The sequence below is a fragment of the Barbus barbus genome (assembly GCF_936440315.1).
Source record: "Barbus barbus genome assembly, chromosome: 45".
In the NCBI taxonomy this organism is placed as follows: Eukaryota; Metazoa; Chordata; class Actinopteri; order Cypriniformes; family Cyprinidae; genus Barbus; species Barbus barbus.
In genome coordinates, this window is record NC_136723.1 from 10,806,034 (window position 1) to 10,825,097 (window position 19,064).

General features: G+C 37.0%; 1 protein-coding gene across 2 annotated transcripts in view; it reads left to right on the forward strand.

Moving 5' to 3' along the window:
• The window catches only part of LOC306864099 (integrator complex subunit 2-like), a 28,845-nt gene extending 11,598 nt beyond the window's left edge, over window positions 1–17,247 (forward strand). For both annotated transcript variants that reach the window (XM_079407813.1, XM_079407814.1), the window contains exons 11-25: window positions 589–703; window positions 6,089–6,157; window positions 6,550–6,684; window positions 8,050–8,226; window positions 9,089–9,197; window positions 10,027–10,131; window positions 10,339–10,503; window positions 11,292–11,493; window positions 11,574–11,699; window positions 11,804–12,005; window positions 12,096–12,383; window positions 13,357–13,464; window positions 13,822–13,927; window positions 14,337–14,513; window positions 15,777–17,247. In XM_079407813.1, coding sequence (XP_079263939.1) covers window positions 589–703; window positions 6,089–6,157; window positions 6,550–6,684; window positions 8,050–8,226; window positions 9,089–9,197; window positions 10,027–10,131; window positions 10,339–10,503; window positions 11,292–11,493; window positions 11,574–11,699; window positions 11,804–12,005; window positions 12,096–12,383; window positions 13,357–13,464; window positions 13,822–13,927; window positions 14,337–14,513; window positions 15,777–15,949 — 2,257 coding nt within the window. In that variant the 3' untranslated portion in view covers window positions 15,950–17,247. The remainder of the gene's footprint in view (window positions 1–588; window positions 704–6,088; window positions 6,158–6,549; window positions 6,685–8,049; window positions 8,227–9,088; window positions 9,198–10,026; window positions 10,132–10,338; window positions 10,504–11,291; window positions 11,494–11,573; window positions 11,700–11,803; window positions 12,006–12,095; window positions 12,384–13,356; window positions 13,465–13,821; window positions 13,928–14,336; window positions 14,514–15,776) is intronic.
• Window positions 17,248–19,064: the final 1,817 nt, after the last annotated feature.

Genomic DNA, 19,064 nt, shown 5'->3' on the forward strand with positions numbered 1-19,064 from the left:
TAGATATAGGTGGTATGAAAGCATAGGCTGGTGAGGCAATATGAGTTTTAGCCATAAGTACAGGCTTTTATTTTTAGTAGACAAGAAAAAATAAAATGTGTTGTGCAGAAACAAAACATTTGTGGTGAAATGTGGTCAATTTTCAGTATATTAGATAATTTTATGCTTATAAAAGGGAGAGGGTGAGAGCATGAGTGATAAAATGAAAACAGATGGGGTTATGCAGAGGTTAGGCAGTGACAGGCTTTTTCAATTTAATAACTAATAAGCAGCTGATGGGTTATAAGTCATCTTCCCTGTAGCTTGTGCTCCTCGTGACCCACTGTGATTGGAGCGCTTATCCACACTATAAATTTAGAGATAAATGTCCATCGATGCACGGCCGAGTGTGTGGTTTGTGGTTAGTGTTATTATATATGTGAAGCCCACTGTAACCCTGGGGGTTGGTATGTGTTTGCGTGTTTGTTCTATTTAAAAGAGTGTTTAAATATGGACTCTTTTTAATGCATTTTCCCTCTCCTCTCTTTGCCTTCCCTCTATTTTGCTTTTTTGTCTCTCTCTTCTCCTCCCTTCTCTTATTCTTTCCAGTGCCGCCGGTGTCTCGGCCTCTTTTGGAGAAATGCTGTTACTGGTTGCAATGTATTTCCATAGCAACCAGCTCAGTGCCATCATCGAGCTGGTTTGCTCCACCCTTGGGATGAAGGTGAGTTTAAGCAGTCAGTTGGTCAGCACTAGCAGCCAATGAATAAAACTAACAGTATAGCAAAATCACTTCAACACTAATCTGGGGGGACTGATTTTCTAAATGACATTTGAGTTATAATTATTAACATTGGATGCCTGTCATTTATGTAATTTATTAAGATGGGAGTGTCTCTTGAATGTATTTGGATGTCACGGAAGTTTGTGTATGCATGTCACAAAACACATTGAAATAAACTGGACTTCTATGTGAATAATTATATTAGTATAGTTTGTTCAGTTTTTGCAAAAAGTCTTTTATGCTCACCAAAGCGGTATTTATTTGATAAAAAAAAAAAACTGTAAAAACAGTAATATTGTGAAATGTTATTACAATTTTAATGTTTTTTAAAATTATTTTGATGTATTTTAAAATGTAATTTACTCCTTTTATGTCAAAGTTGAATTCATTACTCCAGTCTTCAGTATCACATGGTCCTTCAGAAACCATTCTAAAATGCTGATTTGCTGCTCGCGAAACATTTCTTGTTATTATCAGTGTTGAAAACAGTTGTGCTGATCAATTTTTTGTGTGGAAATGGTGATACATTCGTTCTGGAATCTTTGATTAATAGAAAGTTGAAAAGAACAGAATTTGTTTAAAATGTAAATCTTCAGTTTGTAAATGTTTTTACTGTCTCTTTAAAACAACTTAATGTGTCCTTTCTGGATTTCTGCATGTTTATTTAAAAAATAAATAAATAAATTAACTCATACTGTCCTCAAACTTTTGAACAATAGTGTATATGATTAGGGAATTCTATAATGAATGTGCACTAGGTAGTACATTTAGTGAGAATTGTCCTTTTAGTTAGAGTAATGAGTGTATAAATAAATGAGCATTAAAAATACATTCCACAATCGCAGATGTTTCTATCCCGGTGGGTGTAATTTCACAGAGGACCCCAAAGATAGCCGATGAAAAAGTAGCTGATATGCTCTGTAATTTTTTACCAAAGTTGTGTGAGGACACAGAGACTGGAATTTCACAGAGTACATCTGTGGAACACATATTTCAAACAAACCCACCTGAATAGGAATTTTAGCTGTTTTAACTAACTTACATTCTGAACATTTGATTTTAGCTTATAATGAGCAAACATGCTTTATAATTAAGATAATTAGTTTTTGATTAGACAAAATCAATTAATTCTAGTGCCTACAGCAGTAGGTTCAAGTTTATTTGTATAGCGCTTTTTACGATACAAATCGTTGCAAAGCAGCTCTACAGGAAATTAAGTTTCCACAATGTATTTCTATATTGCAGAACCTTAATATATGGCAAATATATAACTTATGGCAAAATTTGGTAATTCTGTATGTTGTCTGAGCATTGGCATCCTCTGAGGTCCTCTGAGGGGTTGGCATTATCTTTTCTCAGGTGTTCGGTCGTCTCAGATCATTTAAGGGTTGCATCCAATTTATGTAATTAACATTAATTAACGTTTATGTAATTCCTAGTTACTACGGGATGTCTGTCCCGTGACAGAAACAGAGAAACAAATAGAGCACACATTTAGGGCCTTATAGAGCTTTCCTGTAGCTCAAATAGTAGAGCATGGCGCTAGCAACGCCAAGATCATGGGCTCGATTCCCAGGGAAAGAATGCAATGCAATGCAAGTCGCTTTGGATAAAAGCGTCTGCTAAATGCATAAATGTAATGTAAATGTAGAGACATAATTAGCGTAGCTGCTGTTCCATCCAAGCAAAAATGATTTGTTCAACCCAAGCTAAAGAATAATAATAATGTACATTTGATCAGATATAACTGCAGTACAAGATTATAAGATGCATTATGTGAATGCTTGGCTAAAGAGATGTGTCTTTAATCTAGATTTAAACAGAGAGAGTGTGTCTGAACCCCCGAACGTTATCAGGAAGGCTATTCCAGAGTTTGGGAGCCAAATGTGAAAAAGCTCTACCTCCTTTAGTGGACTTTGCTATCCTAGGTACTACCAAAAGTCCAGAGTTTTGCGACCTTAGGGAGCGGGTTGGATTGTAGCGTGGTAGAAGACGAGTTAGGTACGCAGGAGCTAAACCATTTAGGGCCTTATAGGCAAGTAATAATATTTTGTAAGTGATACGGAACTTGATAGGTAGCCAGTGCAGAGACTGTAAAATTGGGGTAATATGATCATATTTTCTTGACCTGGTAAGAACACTAGCTGCTGCATTTTGGACTATCTGTAGCTTGTTTATTGAAGATGCAGGACAACCACCTAGCAGTGCATTACAATAGTCCAGTCTAGAGGTCATGAATGCATGAACTAGCTTTTCTGCATCAGAAACAGGTAGCATGTTTCGAAGCTTGGCAATGTTTTTAAGATGGAAGAATGTTGTTTTTGTAACATGGGAAATATGATTTTCAAAGGACAAGTTGCTGTCTAATATAACACCCAGTTTTTTTACTTTAGAGGACGTAACAGTACATCCGTCTAGTTGCAAATTGTAGTCCAAGAGATTCTGTGTACTGTTTTTTTGGTCCAATAAGTAATATCTCTGTCTTATCTGAATTTAATAGGAGGAAATTATTGGTCATCCAATCTTTTACATTTTTTACACAATCTATTAGCTTAGATGGTTGAGAAGTTTCATCTGGTCTTGTTGAGATATATAGTTGAGTATCATCAGCATAACAATGAAAACTAATCCCGTATTTTCTAATAATATTACCAAGGGGCAACATGTATATTGAAAATAGCAGAGGACCTAGGACAGATCCTTGTGGTACTCCATACTTTACTGGTGATAATTGTGATGACTCTCCATTTAAATGAACAAAGTGGTAGCGATCGGACAGGTAGGATCTAAACCATCTTAAAGCCTGCCCTTGAATACCAGTATAGTTTTGTTATCGATCTATGAGTGTGTCATGGTCTATAGTGTCGAACGCAGCACTAAGATCAAGTAATACTAGCAATGAGATGCAGCCTTGGTCTGAAGCAAGAAGCAAGTCATTTGTAATTTTAACAAGTGCAGTTTCTGTGCTATGGTGAGGCCTGAAACCTGACTGAAATTCTTCATAGAGATAATTTTTTTGCAAGTAGGAACACAATTGAGCAGACACAACTTTTTCAAAAATTTTAGACATAAACGGAAGATTTTAAATGGGTCTGTAATTTGCCAGTTCATTACAATCTAGTTGTGGTTTCTTAATAAGAGGCTTAATAACCGCCAGCTTGAATGGTTTTGGGACGTGACCTAAAGATAACGATGAGTTAATAATATTGAGAAGCGGTTCTTCTGCTACAGGTAACAACTCTTTCAGTAGTTTAGTGGGTACAGGATCTAATAAACACGGTGGTTTAGATGCACTGATAAGTTTATTTAGCTCTTCCTGTCCTATAGTTGTAAAGCACTGCAGTTTTTCTTTGGGTGCGATGAATGAAGCTGAAATACTAGACGCAGTCTACATTTGATATTGTATTTCTGATGTTATCTATTTTATCAGTAAAGAAATTCATAAAGTCATTACTATTAAACGGTGAGGGAATATTTAGATCGGGTGGCGTGTGTTTATTTGTTAATCTAGCCACTGTGCTAAATAAGAATCTTGGATTGTTTTGGTTATTATCTATGATTTTGTGGATATTCTCTGGCCTGGCAGCTTTTAGAGCCTGTCTATAGCTGGACATACTGTTTTTCCACGCAATTCTAAGTTAGTTTTTCTCCATTTGCGCTCAAGATTCCGAGTTTCTTTCTTGAGAGAATGGGTATAACTGTTGTACCATGGCGCAGTACGTTTTTCTCTAACCTTTTTCAATTTGAGGGGGGCAACAGCTTCTTATGGGTACACAGAGCAGTTTAGATAAATCAGGCAGGTTATTTGTAAATCTGTCTTTGGTGGCTGGAACAATAGTTCTGCCCGGACGATAACGCGGAGCCATATAATTAATATCAGTAATACGCAGCATGCACGATACAAGGAAATGATCAGTAACATCATCACTTTGAGGTACGATATCTATATTGGTAAGATCAATTCCATGCGATATAATTAAATCTAGCCTATGATTAAAACGATGAGTGGGCCCGGTGACGTTTTGCTTGACTCCAAAAGAGTTTATTAGGTCAGTAAACGCAAGTCCTAACGCATCATTTGTATTATCAACGTGAATGTTAAAATCTCCGACAATTAGCACTTAATCAACATTAACCAATAGATCTGAGAGGAAATCTGCAAATTCTTTTAGAAAATCTGTATATGGCCCTGGCGGTCTATACACAGTAGCCAGAGCAAGAGATAGGAGAGATTATCTTTTGCATATCTAACAGTGTGACATTAAGCAGAAGTATTTCGAATGTGTTAAACCTCCTGTATCCTGTTTTCTGAGTAACATTGAGAATATCACTATATATTGTTGCAACACCGCCACCACGACCAGTCGGACGGGGCTCATGTTTATAACAGTAGCTTGGTGGAGTAGACTCATTTAGTCCAAAATATTAATTTGGTTTAAGCCAGGTTTCAGTCAGGCAGAGTACATCAAAATTATTATCTGTGATCATTTCATTTACAATAACTGCTTTGGGTGCGAGTGATCTAATGTTTAGGAGCCCAAGCTTTAAAAATTGTTTTTGTTCATTTATTTTGCGTTTTTCTGGTTTAATCACGATCAGATTTTTTCTAGATCCTGCATTAAATTTACATTTTGACCTCGCTATTCGGGGAACAGACACAGTCTGTATAGATTGGACAGCGCAAGTACTTCTATCTTTTAAGTGGGTAGAACAAAAGTCATCATGGCAGTTATTTGAAAATTGGCTTACTAGTCATATGGAGCGTAGCGTCCTGGAGATGTTGTCCGACAGGAGTTCCGCTCTGACTCTGCTGGGGTGCAGGCCATCAGTACGGAAGTCAGTAGGTCAGTCTATCCATCAGTGGTTCACTCTAGAGGTACTGGGTTTTTGTTTGTTTCTCTATAAAAACAAGTCAAATGTAGAACCAGGCCTGTTTACTTTTGGGCTTAAATGCCAACATTGGTTAAATTCCAGAATTAGTCCTCTAGGTGTAAACATCCATTATACTTGGCTTACACTGTAAAAGTCACAGAAGAGAGGTTGTTAATTGGTGGATTTATTGATTGTTAGTGTCTAGGAACATGCACATCCCAGAGAAGGCTAAAGTACGTCTGTGTAATATGTAATTGCCCTTAGCTGAGTCGTACATTATTGATGTGGTACAGATAGATGAGTCATGGAGGGTTTGTTTAGCCAGAATGAGTCACTTTCGGCATAAAAAAACCCAAACTTATTATTTTGTTGAAATTTGTTTTTGAAGTTTCCAAACCTTGCACAGAGTTGAATCTGGTTGAGAACTGACTTAAACTCCTTATCCTTCCACAGATCGCCATCAAACCCAGCTCACTGAGCAAAATGAAGACCATTTTCACTCAGGAAATCTTCACAGAACAGGTGCCTCTTTCTTCACAGTGGATTGATGGTGTTTTAATGCAAAACAATCATTGGCCTCTTCTAATAAGAACAATGTTTTTGTAAAGTGCCTCTGATTTTGTGCAATTTATTTGACATATTACAAGAACTGTGTAGGTATCCGAGCAAACATCTTGATTACTAACAGCCTGTCATATTATTACATGCACTATTATAGATATCCTGTCTTAGCAGATAATGTTGAGAACTGCATGCTTGCCATCTGTTGAACATGGCGGTTCTAACAAATGGAAACAAAGCACTTTTTGTCATTATGGATAAGACATCTGTTGAATATCTTAAATGTTAATGTTGGTGTACAATTATGGCATCAAGATGGATTTTGTGATACGTGGATTTTTGTGTTGTCACAGGTGGTCACAGCACATGCTGTGCGAGTGGCCGTTACTAATAACCTCAGTGCCAACATCACAGGATTCCTCCCCATCCACTGCATATACCAGCTCCTGAGGAGCAGAGCCTTCACCAAACACAAAGTGTCCATAAAGGTAATCCTGAGGATACACTTCTGACTGTTGTTTCTGTTCTGATGGAATTCTGTTGTTGTTTTTTGTTTTTGTTTTTGGTATCATTTGCTACCTTCTTTGCACTTTGATGCTGTGTTCCATACTGTTTTCTTGCATTCTTTGTTAGTTTATTATTCTATTTTAAATTCTATTATTTTTGTTCCTTTGCTATTCTTTAAAAGCAAACTTCTGGGTGGGTGGGTGGGGGGGGGGGGGGGTGGTCACTAAATGACATAATAGCATTTAAATGAACACATTGTTATTATTATTAATATATTTAAAAAACTAACTCTAACGTGAATTAGAATTCTAAAAACTAAAATCATATTTATTTTTCCCCTTCAGTTACCAGTTTTTATTAAAGAACATGCAGTTCTTGATTCTTTAGCATTTATCAAATAAATCATGATTAATGTCTACTCTCATTTTACTATAATAACAATAAAAAACTGTTAAGAAACACTGTTATATTCTATATATGTGTGCTCAATATCCTACATTCATTCTGTTCAGTTCTATTTTCTTTTCTGATTCTTTTTTGTGTTCTGTTCCTATCTACATTATTTATTTATTTTGTTTGTTTTTCAATTGTTTGTTTTGTAATCTTCAGTTCTGTTGTGTTCTACCGTGTTCTGTATTTTGGTACATCTTAGTTACATCCTAGTTACATATGTTTGCTTGTTCTATCTTATTATATTATATTTTATTTTGTTTTGTATTATTTTCTATGTATATATTCTATTGTTGTATTTTTTCTGTTCTGTTGTTTTGTAAAGCATTCTCATTTACTTTATTTGTGTGGTTTCCTATTTCCTTTTTTATTCTATTCTGTTCTATTCTCTTTGTTTGTGTTCCGTTTGTTAAACTCTATTGTAATTCTGTTGTTGTTTTGCGGTCTATTTTGTTCTTTTTTTCTTTCCTGTCCTGTTTTGTTTTTCTGTTCTGTTAAAATCCGCTCCTTGCTAACTACATTACATTACTCTGTTGACTCTGTTCAGTGCTAGTATCGACTTGAATCCATTGGGTTTTATTATCTGTATGACTGGCTGGCTCCTCTCCTGACTCATGGAAAGACACTCCATTGATTTAATTAAGGATGTGGTTTTTGAATGTGGTAGTGCATCGCCCGGCTGATCAGAATGTTTCCTCACAATTACATCGTCAGCCTTAAAGACTGGAATCTGCCTCCTCTAGAGTCAGTAAGCCATGTTATAGCTATTGATCTGCTCAGCTGGAAAGATGATTTAATCACCCGAGTGCCAGAGGTAGATGACTGGATAATTCACTTATTCTGAATGATTTCTGAGTGTCTTTCTTTCTTTGTGTTTTTTCCCCCTTTTTTCTTAGGACTGGATCTTCAGACAGCTGTGTGAGACGACTACTCCACTCCACACTCAGCTGCTTCCATTAATTGATGTTTACATTAACTCCATCCTGACCCCTGCTTCCAAGACCAACCCTGAGGCCACCAACCAGCCAATCACAGAGCAGGAGATCCTTAATGTCTTCCAGGGCTTGGCAGGGGTTGGTGGAGCTTAAGCATCTTTTCAATCATGTTGACTGCAAAATCTAAAAAAAAATGTTTTTAACTGTGATAAATGACCGCCCTGCAGTAGCAAAAATCAGTTGCATAGATATTATTGAAGGTTATATTTAGACCAATGGCATCTGGATAATGCTATATATATATATATATATATATATATATATATAAGCCAAAGAGTTAGATTTTAGAACACTGATAGAAGCATTGATCTTTGGAAGCATAAATTATATAGGTCAAAAGGCACTTTGAAACAATTGAAGTTTAATAGTATTAAATACCTGTTATCATGTGTGGTCTGTGGTAAAGTATATATCACTGATAAGTCAATTGTCTTTAATGTAGAAATTAATATTAAAATTTTAACTGCATTGACACTATCGGATGAGAACAAAATTTGAACTGAATTTAGCTGGAAAATGATACTAACTTTGCATCCCATGCTGTTTTTGAACTAAATTGGATCAACTTTGAACTGACTTGAGCGGAATAATGACACTGTTGTCACTGTTGAACTGAATTGATACAATGTTCTAAATTGAGCTGAATTATGGTATTATTATTTTCTGTCAAGCTGCTTTACAACTCAAATTGAATTTGTTTCATGATGAATTTGACAACATTAACAGTGTTATTTTCATGTTTATTAATGTGAAGATTCTGTGAAACAATCTGTATAGTATAAAGCGCTATAAAATAAATGTGACTTGTCTAGATTATACACTGTATATCTCCAGATCTGTCCGATGCAGATCAAAACCATTTGTTCCTGTACTTTCTGTTCCTTTTAACCTGTGTTTGACCTCTCTGCATCTCCCCCTCTAATGTTTCTGTCTCTCTCAGGGAGATGGAGGAAAAGCCCGTTCTCAGTACACCATCACCACTCAGTTGCTCATTCTCTATTACATCCTGTCGTATGAGGAAGCTCTGCTCGCGAATACAAAGACTTTGGGTAGGTATATTACACACTTAACTGACATAATTTAGGTGGAATTTCAAATATTTTTACTTAATTAAAGTTTGTTATATTAAACTTTTATTTCATATGATTTTTTACTGTATTATACAATTTTATTTTGTTTTAAATAAGTTATTTATATTGTATTTAATAATATGGACAAGGATGGAGGGACACTTCGTTTTAAATGTGAATAGTATATTTCCTGTTTTACATTTCCTTAAATTAGAATTCACTTGTTCCGATTGATCCATTCAATTCAAATTCCAGTTTATTTAGTTAAAAAGGTTTTTGTTTTCGTTTAGATTTTATTAAATTTTTTCTGGTTTTGTCTTCTCTTACAGCCTTTTTCTTTTGTTTAATTTTAAACAATTCAACTATTAAATGATAGTCTCTGCACAACAGGACTTAATAATTTTATCTCCAGTTAATCTGGTGTATGCTCGCTTATGTAAATTCCTGTCTTGCCACCCAGAGTGCTGTTATAATATTAGGATGAGAGCGATACAGCTTAGCTTCCTGCTCTCTCCTCTGCATATTAAATTGCTTCAAACTCACTCCAATCACCTGCAGTTTGACTTTGCTTTGGAAGCCTCTCATCGGTTATTAGAGCGGTTACTCTTCGGTGTTTATGCACACAGCTCTTCCCAGAGTGCTGTGCTTATTTAATCTCTCTCTCTCCCTCTCTTCTCCTCTATCATTCTGGAGTAATGATGCCCTTTGGCTGTGCTAATGAACTGGAATACAATGAAAAATCACCTGTACATGAGCTGCACCACAGAGGCCTATTTTTAACAAACAGCCTGGTTCTCTCTCCTCCCAGCACTTATGCAGAAGAAACCAAAATCTTACTCTCCTGCCCTCATGGACCAGATTCCCATTAAACACCTCATTCGCCAGGCCCAAGGACTGCAGCAGGAGCTGGGAGGTAAAGGACACCCGTTAACCTCCACTGCACTTATATTCAGCAGAGTAGATTTAAAAGATGTGATAATATAGCCATATTTAGTTGCATAACTAGATGTAGTTCTTTTTCTCATTACATGACACATGCAAACAGTGAAAATGCTATTATACTTTAAAAAATTTAAAAATAAATAAAAAATTGAAATGTTACATTTATTTTATTTTTTAGGCTTGCATTCTGCTCTTCTGCGTCTACTGGCCACAAACTATCCTCACCTGTGCATGGTGGAGGACTGGATCAGTGAAGAAGAAGTGACTGGTACTCTGCCTTTACTGAGGAAGATGTTGCTGACATCCTCATCCTGCAAATACTCACAGACACAGCTACGAGAGGGTACAAGAAACTCACACAATCGCCCACTTAGTTTAGTGCTAAAAGTGGAAATCACATTTCTGATGTGACCGAGATTGCATTAAAGATTTTCTGCCATTTACTAAATTTTCGAAATTCGACTCCTAATTTAAAATCATTTTGATGGATGCAATTTTATTAATATGGATTAAAAGTGAAGAAAAGGGGATATGTCACACAAGTCAGTTTTGGTTATATCAACACAAGGTCAAAATAAGGAAATGGAATGGGATATATCTATACAATTTTTTTATAAAATTTACAGTCACCATGGGTAAAAATAGAAAAGTTGTCGCTCAGGTGGATTCTGCAAAAGCAATTAGCACATCTCTGCTGTACAATGTATTTCTCAAGCAGTTTTCACACTACAGTAAACCAGACCACTGAACTCTACATTGAGACTCATAAGGCCCTTTGGCATTGGAGGAGATCACAAGAGCTTATTATGGTCTATGATATGAATAGTTTGTTGTTGTAGTCTGACCTTTCATGTGCATGACTCAGTTTTGCACCTGCGGAGTAATGAGCCTGAAGGTGTTTCTGTATTCATACAACACTGCTCTGACAGGCCTGTTTCTCCACAGGACTCTTGTATTCACAGACGGTGACAGGCTTATGCTATATTTAATGATATGGAAATAAAACAAACAAATATATTGACGTCTAAAGCCTCTTTTTGAATTAAATATAGTCAATTAATATAAGCAATTGTTTGTGATTATTTGTGTTTTTTTTTAATTAACCATTTACATTTTTATTTTTTTTCTCAGCTTTCCAGAATGTTCTCTCCGGTGGGCCCAGGCTGCTGCGTAACCTGGAGCACCTGACGCTGCTCTCTGCGGGAGATCTGATACCATACGCAGAGGCTTTGACTGCCAGCATGGGGCTGCTCTTAGAGGACGGCGTCTCTCGCAGGATCCTACAGACTGTTAACAAACTCTGGATGGTACTTAATACAGTCATGCCACGCAAGTGAGACTTCCTCTGTGTTTAGTAAAATGGAAGGGAATCTTGCACTTCAGCACTCGTACTAAGTCTCTTTCCTCTGTCAGGCTGTGGGTGATGACTGTAAACGCTCTGCAGCCTTCAGTAAAGCTCCTGCGGCAGCAGAAATACACTCAGAATGATCTGATGGTGGATCCTCTCATCGTCCTGCGCTGCGACTCTAGAGTCTTCAGGTATTACCTGCTAAGAAATGCCTGATAAGAAATACTCTAAAGAAATTCTATAATTCATGCTAATCTTAGTCTTACTGAAGGAATGTGTGTTTGTTCTCATGAAGGTGTCCTCCACTAATGGACATCACTCTTCATATGCTGAATGGGTACCTGTTGGCATCTAAGGCCTACTTGAACGCCCACCTGAAAGAGACGGCTGAATTTGAGCGACAAGCTCAGACTGTATCAAACCTTGGGCTGAGTGGCCAACCTGATACCCCTGAGGTCACCAGAGAAGAGCTGAAAAACGCTCTGTTGGCTGCTCAGGTAGACACATGCAAACACATGTCTAAAACTGTTTTCTGAATCACCACTTTGTGCATTTGGCATATTTGTTTTGTTTTTGTTCACCTTCAGGACAGTGCAGCGGTACAGATCTTGCTGGAGGTGTGTTTGCCATCCCCTCAGGAGGAGCCTCAGCTGGGAGGAGGTGGAGGAGCAGACAGCTTGTTGAGGAGCGTTCAGTCTGCTCCTGGTTTTCCCAAGCAGGTGGGCGATGTGGGGGTTGGGCGGGGGGCCCAGGGGGAGCGCGAGGCAGAGGGCGGGCTGCTCAGTGACCTGAGGGAGGTGCAGTGTCTCATCTGCTGCCTGCTGCACCAAATGTTCATCGCAGACCCCAACATTGCCAAACTAGTACACTTTCAGGTAATTAAGTTTCTCTGTTACAGTACTGTCATTACCATTAATATACATACTTTATACATGCATGCATAATGATCATAAGACAGTACACACACAATGTTTTTTGATCTGTATGGATTTAACATTTTTATGTCATGTATTTCAGAGTGAAACAGGATATTCAATGGGGAAAATGACATTTTATCCATTGGGAATTGATTAGATTGATTAGTGACAAGTGGTCTCTCGCTGTATGGCAGGTGGTTGGAGGGGAGGGGTTACAGTACTGTTCAAAAGAAGTCACTAATATTTTTAAAGAAATTAATGCTTTTATTAGCAAGGATTCATTTAATTCAAAAGTGGTAGTACAGACAATTTATAACAATATACCAGATTTTGGTTTGAAGTAAATGCTGTTCTTTTGAAATCCTTAAAACCTATGTCACAGTCTTCACAAAAATATTAAGTAGCGCTGTTTCTTGAGCAGCAAATCAGCATATTTAGAATGATTTCTAAAGGATCATGTGACACTGAAGACTGGAGTAATGATGCTGAAAATTCACATCACAGGAATTAATTAGATTTTTAAATATATTAAAAATAGAAAACAGTTCTTTTAAATGTCAAACTCTACATTTTTATTGTACATGTGATAAATGCAGCCTTAGTGAGCATGAGAGAATTATATCAAAAAATGTAAAAATCTTTCTTACCTCAAACTTTTGAACAATAGTATAAAACTTTGTGACACTTTTATTTTTATTTTTTTGTGTGCACCAGTAAATCATTTGCAACTTTAGCAGGACATGTATTAAAACATCGGGTCATTTTCATCTTGACTTGAACAGTTTTAAACTAAAATGAACTATGAAGTACGTTATAAAGAATAAAACAGCCTGTAGGTTTTTGTGAATCAGTTTCAGATAAAGGAAAACTAAATCTAAAGCTCTAATTGAGTTCTGAAGGTTTTCTAAATGTTCTTTAAATGTTTCTTCAGGGTTATCCGCAGGCTTTGCTCCCTCTGACGGTGGCAGGAATTCCTTCCATGCATATCTGTCTAGACTTTATCCCAGAACTCCTCGCTCAGCCGCAGCTGGAGAAACAGGTAACACACTATCAGCTCGTCCATCTATATTTTCAGCCAGGAGTACTAAATAGATCAGTTGCCACTCCAAAGTTCCAGAATTAATTTGAATTCAGGTGTGAATCCCTTCATTTGTTATACCACGAATATACACAAAATCTAATTTCTCTTACTAGAATTTATTATATTTAGTATGTAAGTATACTTAGGATACAAGACTCTTTATAATATATACTACAACTTAATTTAGAGCTGTCTAGCTACAAGTTGAAGTATTAAGAGTACAGATTATGCGACTTGAATCACAGACACATGGTGAGCCCTCAGGGTTGACCTCTGGGCTTGATGCTAATGGTAATTTTGTTTTGTCTGGCACAGATCTTCGCCATACAGCTGTTGTCCCATCTGTGCACCCAGTACGCCCTACCCAAATCCCTCAGTGTGGCACGTCTTGCCATTAGTGTGATGGGCACCCTCCTCACAGGTAGAAATAACTCTTTCATCTCTTTATCTTTCTTCCATTTTCTCTTTACCTTGGTCTCTGTTCTTATTCATTTATTAGGGCTGGCATTTTATTAAAGAGTGTCTAAAAATAACATTGATATTTGGAGATATCAGACCCCATTACCTTGCCGCCTTTTGTAGCAAAAATCAACCTGTGCAAACATTATCTTAGTACACGCTGCCCTCTGCTGGCCACTTATTACTGCCTGTGACATCATTTATTGTTTTATTGAATGGTGTACCAGAGTCTTGAACACTGTTAAAAGTAAAACTGCACAGGAACTGCAGGATTTATGTTATCTAGCGCATCTGTTCGCAAAACAACCAAAAATTGCATGTGATTCTGTAATATATTCACTTAAGTAAATAATTTTTGTTATCTTTCACAGTGCTGACCCGTGCCAAGCGCTTTGCATTTTTCATGCCGACGCTGCCATGTCTGGTTTCATTCTGCAAGTCTTTCCCCCCACTCTTTGATGATGTCATGTCCCTGCTGGTTCAGGTGGGACAGGTGTCTGCTGCTGATGTCACCACCAAGGCCAGAGATATTGACCCTCTCATTGCCAGTGAGTGTATTCTTGTCTTATTTGACTGAACTGTTTTTCATTTTAAACAATGGCTATTTTATGGGGCAGAGGCAGGGCAAGATTTTAAATTGTTTTATTCAGTTCAAAGTCAGATTTAATAGAGTGAAAATGTGCATGCCGACTTTTTCATTTGCCTTGGTTCTTGAAGTATTTTTTCCATTTATTTTTCCCATAGGTTGTTAAAAAAGTTGGTAACACTTCACAATAAGGTTCATTAGTTAACATGAACTAAGAATGAACAATACTTCTACAGCATTTATTAATCTTATTGTCAATTTCAGAATTTACTAATGCATTATTCAATGCACTGTGTACTAATGAACATTAGTTAATGCACTGTGAACTAACATGAACAAACAATGAACGACTGTATTTTTATTATCTAACATTAACAAAGATGAATAAATAGTGTAATAAATGTAGTGTTCATTGATCGTTCATGTTAATTCATAAACTAATGTTAACGAATGACACCTTATTGTCAAGTGTTACCAAGCCTTATGAGCTAAAGAGTTAAAAGCCAAGAACCAAAATCAACTAGCAGTGACACAAAATTTGATTTAGAAAATCTGACAAAAAAGAAAGGTACATGACTGTCTGTGTATTTAACGGCTGCAATGCAATATATATACACACACTTTTAAAAATAATTTTTGTGACTTTTGTACTCAAAAGTACTCAAGTAATTAATAGTTTTATATTTCCGACTACTAGTTATTATACAAATCTAATAATGTGATATTATGGCAAAATATAAGATTATATATTTATAGTAACATTACATTTAAATATTCATTGTAGTACAATTATAACTATAATATTTCGTTATTATATTACCATCAGATTTAACTTAACTTGTTAGTGACAAGTGACCTGTGAAGTAAGTAAATATCCACTTGCAAATTCAGGTACACCATGAATCAAAAGATAGCTTGGTTCGTTTTCAGTCACTTCTCTTTTTTCAATGTTCAAGTCTGATGACCCTAACTGTTTCTGCAGACTTTGGCAGACAAAAAATGGCATTCTTTGGAAGTTTATAGTTTTTGCACAGCCTGTTGAGCATGTGAGCTTCTGTTTCAAAGTGTTCTATGCCTTCTTTGTTCTTTTATCTAAGCATCAGTAATATGAGGTTATCTTTTCAAAGTTCATTTCTCAGTATTTATCAAGATATGATCACAATATGGTGTGGCCAAATCATGTAGCCCTAGATTTAGATCTAATCCACTGTGCTCTTGTATTTAGGGCTTCAGTATCTGAGACAGAAGCCACAGGAAATACCGCAGTCAGAATCCAAATACTCTCTACGCAAGAGGTCTGCAGAGGAGCTGGGTGGAGCCGATCCTGATGTACAGCTGTGCTATCAGATAGAGTCCACCTTCATGGACATCATTAGCTCCAGCACACAGGCACTGTGACAACACTAACAGAAATATAGAAAAGTTAATGGGACTATGCGTAGATTGGAATGAGTTTTTGTCCCATGTAAAGGTTAAACCTAATGTTACAGAAATCTACTTATGAACATGCAAAGCAGTATAATGATAGACGACTTACAGCTGTTGGACTAGTGCTGGGACCATTTCAGTTTAAAGTCAGTCCACTCAAAACACCGAACATGAATTTTCTCCTCCATTTTGGCATACCACAAGTTAAGAAAACATCTGGAATGAAGGTAACGAAAGGAATTCTAATTTGATATAGTTTTACGTAAACTGTACTTATATGGTATATATGAATAGTCAAATCACGGGGTACCATTTTTCAAAACAAAGGACGAGATGTACTGAAAGATAAAAATATAGATTGCAATTCCATATTCTGTTGCCAGCCAAAACCACCATCTATATTTGACTCAAAACAATGTTTGACTTTCCAGCAAGCATTTTTTTTTTTTTTTTGTGAAGGATTGGAGTAATTCTGGCCACAAAGCAGCTCGCTGTAGATGTAGTAGGCATTTTCTAAATGGCGTGTTTGCTTTTTAGTTAAGTGTGTATTTGAGTGAGCGACGAAAAGCGAGTCCAGGGCACTTTACAGTGATATTATTGGTCTGTTTTCTAGACCACCATTTAAAAGATTATTTTCTTGGCTCAAATTCACCTTTTCTTGAAGCGTGACGTCTGAATTTTGTTTGTTACCTTGGTTTTGTATTCATGTCAATATCACATTTTGAACATTTGTATTAAATATCTTTTTTGGAAACTCTTTATTTGCTCAATTTTAATTATAGCTTACTTATAGTTTTATATTGAGTTAGGATTTTGAAATTACATTAAATACACACTTCAGTTATATTAAGCACAAATTGAGGAGAACATATGGTTGGCATTGTGATTGCCAAAACAAAATTCCAAGTCGCCTAAATCTCCAACAGTTGGAGACATTTGCATGAACTAATATTTTACATAAACGGCCTGATATTAATTGATATTTTATCTGTGGTGGAAAAAAAAGTATTAAAAATAACATATAATTTAGATCCATGTGGGGGCGCTCTTATCACATGCAGAAACACAGGATCCGCAGCCTGGAGGACACATGGAAACGCTTATGCATGTTCAATGATGACATGATCAATGATTGAAACATAACAAACAAAAAAAACCTGGCCAATCACATGCTCCTTTTGCTCCAGAACAATGGTTTTCTGTGTTATGAGTGCTTTAGAAAATGCTCTCAATTAATTTACAATCAAATTTGGCCCAAAATACTTCACATTAAAGTAAAAAAATCCAGTAAATACAAGAATGTACTCTTTCAGAGCCAAATTACACCATAAAGCTTGACCTAACCTTCACATTAGTTTTTTTTTTTTTTTTTTTGGAGTGGTTGAATGAAAATCTGTCATTCTTACCCTCTTGTTGTTCCAGGTAGACTTTCTTTCCTCTGTGGAAATCAAAAGAATATGTTTTGAAGAATCTTTATAACAATTTTGATTCACATTGACATCTATTGTATGGTCTGAAACAACATAATAGAAGTCAATGGTAACTAAACCTTTTGAGTCACCAACATTCTTCAAGAAAGTCATACGAGTTTGCAAAGACTTAAGGGTGAATAAATGATGACAGAATCAGGCTCTGGTAATTTTTTTAGCCTCATCTGCGTCACTTTTAAAACAGCATTAATAAACAATAATTGATCTATATTTTGTACTGTCCCTTTAAGAAGCTGAGAAGTTTCTCATGTCTGATGTGCAGTATGCTCCTATGTAAAGATAAATATAAATAACTACGGCATCCATGGCTTCTAAAGGCACATCTGCTCATAGGGTGATCAGAGATGTTGTTGTGTATGATAGAAGTGGTAGAAAAGGCACAAAATATGCATCCAGAGTGTGTAAATGGTTCTCACCACAGGTCTTTTGCCTCTACAGAGCTCTGACTCTGAGCTGCTGTGAACGGCCTCAGGCTAGCAAAGGCGAAATCACAGCTCAGTTTTGTTTCTCCTTAGGCACTGTCAAGTTTAAACACCTTTTTCACACACACAAAAAAAACTTCAGTGCTCTTTTCTCTCTTTCACCTTTCCTTGCACCTACATTCTTGCACGAGTGTTTTGCAGCAGAGGGAAATGGAAATGTTTATCACCTCCCCTAGCAGAGCCGGCTTTCTCTGTTCCAAGGCCATTTCTCGTTACTTGCGCATTTGACCTGCTATTGAGTTATTTTCCTCACTTCTGGATGTTTTCAGTGTGAAGTTTGCCATTGCGCGCATCAGTAAATCGAATTGACTATGTGCTGCGAGACAAAGGTCTGCTGAAATCTAAAAGCGCCGATAATGTAATTCACGCTTTGATTTGGTAATTGACATCTGTTTAGTGTTATGCTCCTCGCTGCAGAGCATCCATTTGTGAAATCCACCGTGGCGAGTGCCAGCTTTCCATCTGGCAGTGGCTGGCGGGCATGTGTGAGAGATTAAATCCAGTACGGATCTTTACAGTAAACTTCAAGATTGTAGGTTGCGACCGGTCAGGCTATCTTTCCTTGCATCTTGTTGCAAATGCTCAAAGATGGAGGCGATTTTTCAAACGAGTTCAAACGGGAATGTCAAGTAACTTTGTGAAGCCTGCCAGTTGGAAAGGCGAGCGAATTTGTCTCTTGCCCAGATAGTTATATCAAGTCTCTGATCTCACGGACCGAAGCCTTTGGTGAAATTCAAAACATCTCGCTTCAGAACGTGCGGCTCTGCAGTGAGTTTGTGTTTTATTTCCCACCGAATCAAAGCAAGCTGTGCTGCAAATCGTGTTGTCAGCGTAGGCCAACTGAACTGGCAAAAGCTATTTACAGACGCTTGCAATCAAATCACCATATTTCAGCTCCGGCCCCACGGGCTCCATCTAAATGGAATATGCCTCGGCGTTCATGGCACCCTGGAGCCTTACATCATGTCTTTAGTGTTGTTTATGAGATTAGAGATTGCACCATGTAAAATCCTCCTTCCTTTGTTAGCTGCGGGCTCACGGTTGAAAGGTACCATATGTCGGCATGCGGTCTGCGGCGTGCTCGATCTAATTACCCCCGCTATTACAGGCCGA